The sequence below is a fragment of the Nanorana parkeri genome, unplaced genomic scaffold (genome assembly GCF_000935625.1).
Source record: "Nanorana parkeri isolate BGI_ZX_2015 unplaced genomic scaffold, ASM93562v1 scaffold1727, whole genome shotgun sequence".
Taxonomy (NCBI): domain Eukaryota; kingdom Metazoa; phylum Chordata; class Amphibia; order Anura; family Dicroglossidae; genus Nanorana; species Nanorana parkeri.
The window spans coordinates 106,362-111,546 of NW_017307995.1; the positions used below are offsets into that span (position 1 = coordinate 106,362).

The 5,185-nt window shown below is 37.9% G+C and overlaps 1 protein-coding gene across 1 annotated transcript; it reads left to right on the top strand.

The window, feature by feature from the left end:
- Positions 1-1,891: 1,891 nt before the first annotated feature.
- On the top strand, positions 1,892-2,797 carry LOC108799436 (hemoglobin subunit beta-like). Its single transcript, XM_018571291.1, has 3 exons — positions 1,892-2,009; positions 2,054-2,236; positions 2,554-2,797. Exons 1-3 carry the CDS (start codon positions 1,920-1,922, stop codon positions 2,680-2,682), a joined length of 402 nt encoding a protein of 133 aa, XP_018426793.1. The 5' UTR covers positions 1,892-1,919; the 3' UTR covers positions 2,683-2,797.
- The last annotated feature ends 2,388 nt before the right edge of the window (positions 2,798-5,185 follow it).

Here is a 5,185-nt window from a genome sequence, read left to right on the forward strand (position 1 = left end):
AACATGGATATTATATTGTGCTTTTGTGTACTGAAATTAACTTAAGTGTATTTTTTACTGAAATGTAGATAAAGAGTTGCACCAATATCACGTATCATAAAAAGTTTCAACTGCCACCACTTTATTCTACAGGGTCTGTGCTTTCAAGATACATATAATTTTGAGGTTTTTAAAATAATTGTAAGGCCTAAAAATTGGATTATATCACCTGTGCAAAAAATGCTCTTGCAGTGAAAGAGTTAAAGGCTGGGAAGAAAAACCAAACTGGTGTTTTCAGCTGTTCCTATTCTCTTCTTCTCCAGTTATCCTGATTTACTACTGGAAGAGAACACAAACGGAGGCTCTAGCAAAACATTAGTAAATAACCCCTTAGCATCTGATTACACCTGTACACGATACCATCATCTATGCATAAAGCTGTAAAATGTAATCCGGTGACTGCTTGCTTCAGTGTAAAGAAATATGCATATATATTCACTAATATATTGCACTCATTTCCTTCTGTCCTTCCTTCTGAACAATAACTTCATCTCATGTACAGTAGGCATCTTTCTTCAGGTGCCCATACACCTTACGATTATCGGATGATTTTTGTATGCGATCGACTTTTCGTCTGATAATCGTATGTGTGCATTGCAGTGTCCGACCGACAGTACTGTACAATCGTACGACTTTTGACGGTCAAGAATGCTTGAAAACTTTGCTAGAGCGTACGACTTTTGTAAGGTTGCTGGCGTTTCCGTCCGTCAAAAGTCGTACGATCTACACTGTGCTTGCGCTAACGAAAATACGGCAGCAAATCAATTACCGCATTTCGTCCAGGTGCTTTTCGTTAATTACGGCTAAATTAATCTTGCGATCATCGGGGCAGGATGGGGCTGTCGTACGAAAGTCGTACGACTATTCGATCATCAGACGAAAAAGTTTCGTCAGATAATCGTAAGGTGTCACTTTGAGGGGCATATTAATAAAGCAGTGAATGTGACCTTCACCAAACATTCAGTGTAGGCAAATGTTTTACCTGCAGTAAATGTTTATTGAATGTTTACATTCACTGCTTTAATACTATGCCCCTAAAACTGCAGGTCAGAAACACCTATTGGGGGAGGCTGATTTACTAAAGAAGTTTATAATCTTCACACAATACATTGTGTAAATATTCACTTATCCAATCAAATGATTAGATAATTGGATTTAATTATCCAATCATGTAATAGGCAAATTCCTGTTCACTTTGAATAGCCAATCATGTACAGATGAAATAAGAAAAACCTATCTAATAACTGTGGAAAACTTTGCTTCTCACAAGAAGAAATATTTTTAATGTGGAAAATTGCAAACATTATCAAATCATGTATAAATACCGAACTTCATCAATAAACTCAATGACTACATTCCTTTACATGCATTACAATTTACAACAAAAAATGTGTTATACATTCCTGAAAATAAGTAACACAATGGTTTTACTAATTAAATTGCTTAACACTTAACAGTATACACATTAGTAGCATTTATATATGATCCGTAGAGATATATTAACTTTAATGAATTTACAGTTAGATACAGTTAAATCACATAGTGTGCTATATTTACATGTGGTTTGTGTTTCAAATATTTTTAATTAATACTCTTTCACACATGTTATAACTGGGTATGCATTTCAGAAACTTTAATAAAATATATATATATTTATTATTTTTTATAAAACAGTTATTTTCATATGAATTTCATTTGGGAGGGATGGTAAGGTGTTGGAGGAGGAGAGTTTCCAGATAAGTGTGTTTCACTGTAGCCAATAGATAATCAGCACAGGAATAGGAAGGGCCACATGTAACATATATAAACTCAGAGAATCGCAGGAGAAAGCACCAGATTCTATACTCAGAACCTTAACAAGCACATCTACAGCATCTACCATGGGCCACTCCTCAGAAATCATTAATGCTTTTTGGCCCAAAGTAGATACAAAGAAAATAGGAGGAGAAGCTCTTACCAGGTATTTAACAGCAATTAAATAATTTAAAATACTTTAACATGATTTATTTTCATGAATAGAGTAAACCTGGGCTCTGTTGACGCCATCAGCCACAATTCCAAGGTGATTGCTCATGGTGAGAAGGTGTTAGCTGCCATAACAGAAGGCTTGAAACATCTGGACAACCTCAAGCCACACTTTGCCAAGCTGAGCCAGTACCACTCTGAAAAACTTCATGTGGATCCAGCTAACTTTTATGTAAGTATTTTACAGTTATTTTTTCACATATGGATTTAACTGATTAAAAATATTTTTCCAACATTCATAATAACTGCATACAGATTTTGAGCAATCTTTATATAATTAGTAAATATTTTTGCACATATCCATTGTTAAATATATACTTTATTTTAAGTATTCATGAGGCATTAATGAGGCAGTTGCAATAGTAACCACATTAGTGGATTAACCTAGAGTGGGCAATACAATCTAAATGTATTCTTGTCAGATTATTGAAATATGATTTCTGGCTGCTAAAATTGTATTACTAAAACAACATCTGTATTCTTTTTCAGCGCTTTGGGGATGTGCTGATTATTACCTTGGCTCTACAGTTCCATCAGGAGTTCACCCCAGAAGTGCAGTGTGCTCTCCAGTCAGCATTTCATTCTATTGGTAATGCCCTGGCCAAGTGTTATCACTGAGTTACCCCTACAGCCAAATAAAGGAGTTTGAAGCTACGACAGTCTGCAACTACTTTCAAGAATATTTAAAATGTAGCAATTTGATTTTGCTCCTAATAAAATCAATAATCATTTCCTTTATATCATGTGTCAGTTTGTGTGATCCCTTCAGCAAACAATAAACACAAAATTAGCCTTTAAAATATATTGTAATACATTTTTTTCAACATTTCATTTAAAACAAAGCATTAAGTTTCCAAATTTCAACGATAAAAATAACCTTCAACACATTTTCAGGGTCACCAAACATTAAAAAAAAAAATGAAACTTAACCGTGTTTTAAAAATGTGGAGATAATTTCAGTGCTGAAAATACAATTCTGTCTGCTTTTCTTTAAATATCTGCAAGTAGAACAAAATAAATGAAAAGTGCCTGTAGGTGGCAATATGTAAAGGGGATTTGTTGCAAAATGCATGTGCAAGAAGCTTCCAATAAGAGCATTTATTCTCTGGGGGTTATTTACTAAAGGTATAGAGATGGTTTAGCTAGCAAAGTGACCATTCATTCACTTACCTCAATGAATAAGGTGAATCTATGTTCACTTCAGTCATACAATTACCGTATTTTTCCGTCTATAAGACGCCCCCATGTATAGGACGCCCCCCACTTTTCTTACCCAAAATTCAGAAATCAATATTTTCCATGCTCTTTTGCATAACTGATTACATCCAGTTTAAATTTTGCAGAGTAAGACAGCCGCTTACTGGTACCGGTATTTTTTTTTGTTTTCTGACATTTTTATGGGCTCCCTGTTGCATCTGGGCACAGGCTACACGCTCTACGCAGCATCAGCTGATGTCGGGTACATAAGGCTCATGATTGGAGGAAACCTGTTAGCTTGTCTCTGCAATCGGAAGTTTCACTCGTGAGGCTAGTTTGCAGAGGTATCGGCAGTTTTGCAACCGCTGTTCTCCTCTCTGCCCCCCGTGTATAAGACGCCCCTCCATTTTTAGGTAAATATTTTTAAGAGAAAGTATAGTCTTAAACATGGAAAAATACAGTATGTGCAAACAATAATCCTTTTCTTTTGAACACATAATCACCTTATTTACTGAGATAAGGGAACATTGACTTTGTTAAATAGCTCCAGGATTTTTTTAAATTAACTCTTGCCATGGGGATACTCCTGCACAGCAAGGGTTAAGTGCTGATTTGTCTAAAGGTGAAAAAAAAAAGATATACTCACCTGATCCTCGATCCCACCTAGCTGTTAGACTGGTTCCCCACAGCCTCCTCTACCCCGGGCTCTGGTGGTCTAAGGATCCATGACATCATCACATCTAATATAGGTCCATTAGATGTGGGGATGCCGAGAGGCATACCACAGTTTGGCGATGGGGGAGAGAGGTAAGCGATCAATGCCTCAGGACAGAGGATCGGGTAAGTATTTCTTCTTTATTTTTGTCCCTGGACCAAAATGAGCACTTAACCCTTGCAGTGCAGGGGTAGCCCCACTGCAAAGGTTCATTTTGTAGAATTCTGTCGTTCTTCTTTAAGTGAACAGCTACAAATCAACCGCTTTACCTGCTGAGACACATTATTTCCCGTGATGTTAAATAATATATAAAGGCCAGTAAATGTGATAGCACAATAAGGAATGCACACCTCAAAACAAAATCTACAAAACAAAACAAAAATGATGAAATATCCCAGCTTCAAAAAATACAGAACAATTAGAAGGTTCCTTCATATAAATCTTAGCGTATCCCCCTGCAATCTAAACCTGCAAAAGATAATCAAAATATATATAACCATATATCCAGAGCATGAAAACATTACAGCACTGATATTTCAATCAATGACATTATTTATGATAAAATATGAGACTAGTGAGTTTAGTTCAGTAGATGTGGATGGAGTATTCTAGAAGAACTTTGGGCATTTTAAAAATTAACCCTTGCAGTGGGGCTACCCTCTCTCTGCAAGGGTTAACTGCTTGTTTTGGTCTAGGGTCTAAAATAAAAAAAGATATACTCACCCTATCCTCAGTCCCGTCTGGCTGCTAGACCGGTCCCTGCAGCTGCTTCTCCCCCCAGGCTCTGACGGTCTAAGTACTGCTGATGTCCTGATGTCTAAAGACTGTGACACAGTGCACGCGAAGCAGTGCAGAGCGGTGGGGCGCTGCCTTCGCTTGCAGTGTGTCATGTAATTTTATCTGCGGCGCGTCAGCTTGCGAGAGCTCGCATAGTTGAGTGTGCCGAGATGAAAAATGTCATCTTCAGCCAATTAGCCCGCGCGTATAAACCCGCGCGTCACGATGCAGACTCCATCCAGTTGTTACGCGCGAGCAGATTGGCTGAAGTTGCAGTCATTCATCTGGCTGCACTCAGCTCACACGCTCTGCATGCAGTGCGTCACGGGCTTTATACAAGTCTACTGACTTGCATTGGACGTAAGGACGCTGAGGGACATACCACAACCAGAGTAGAGGGGGGGGGGGGGAGGAGGGGGGGGTTACCACCAC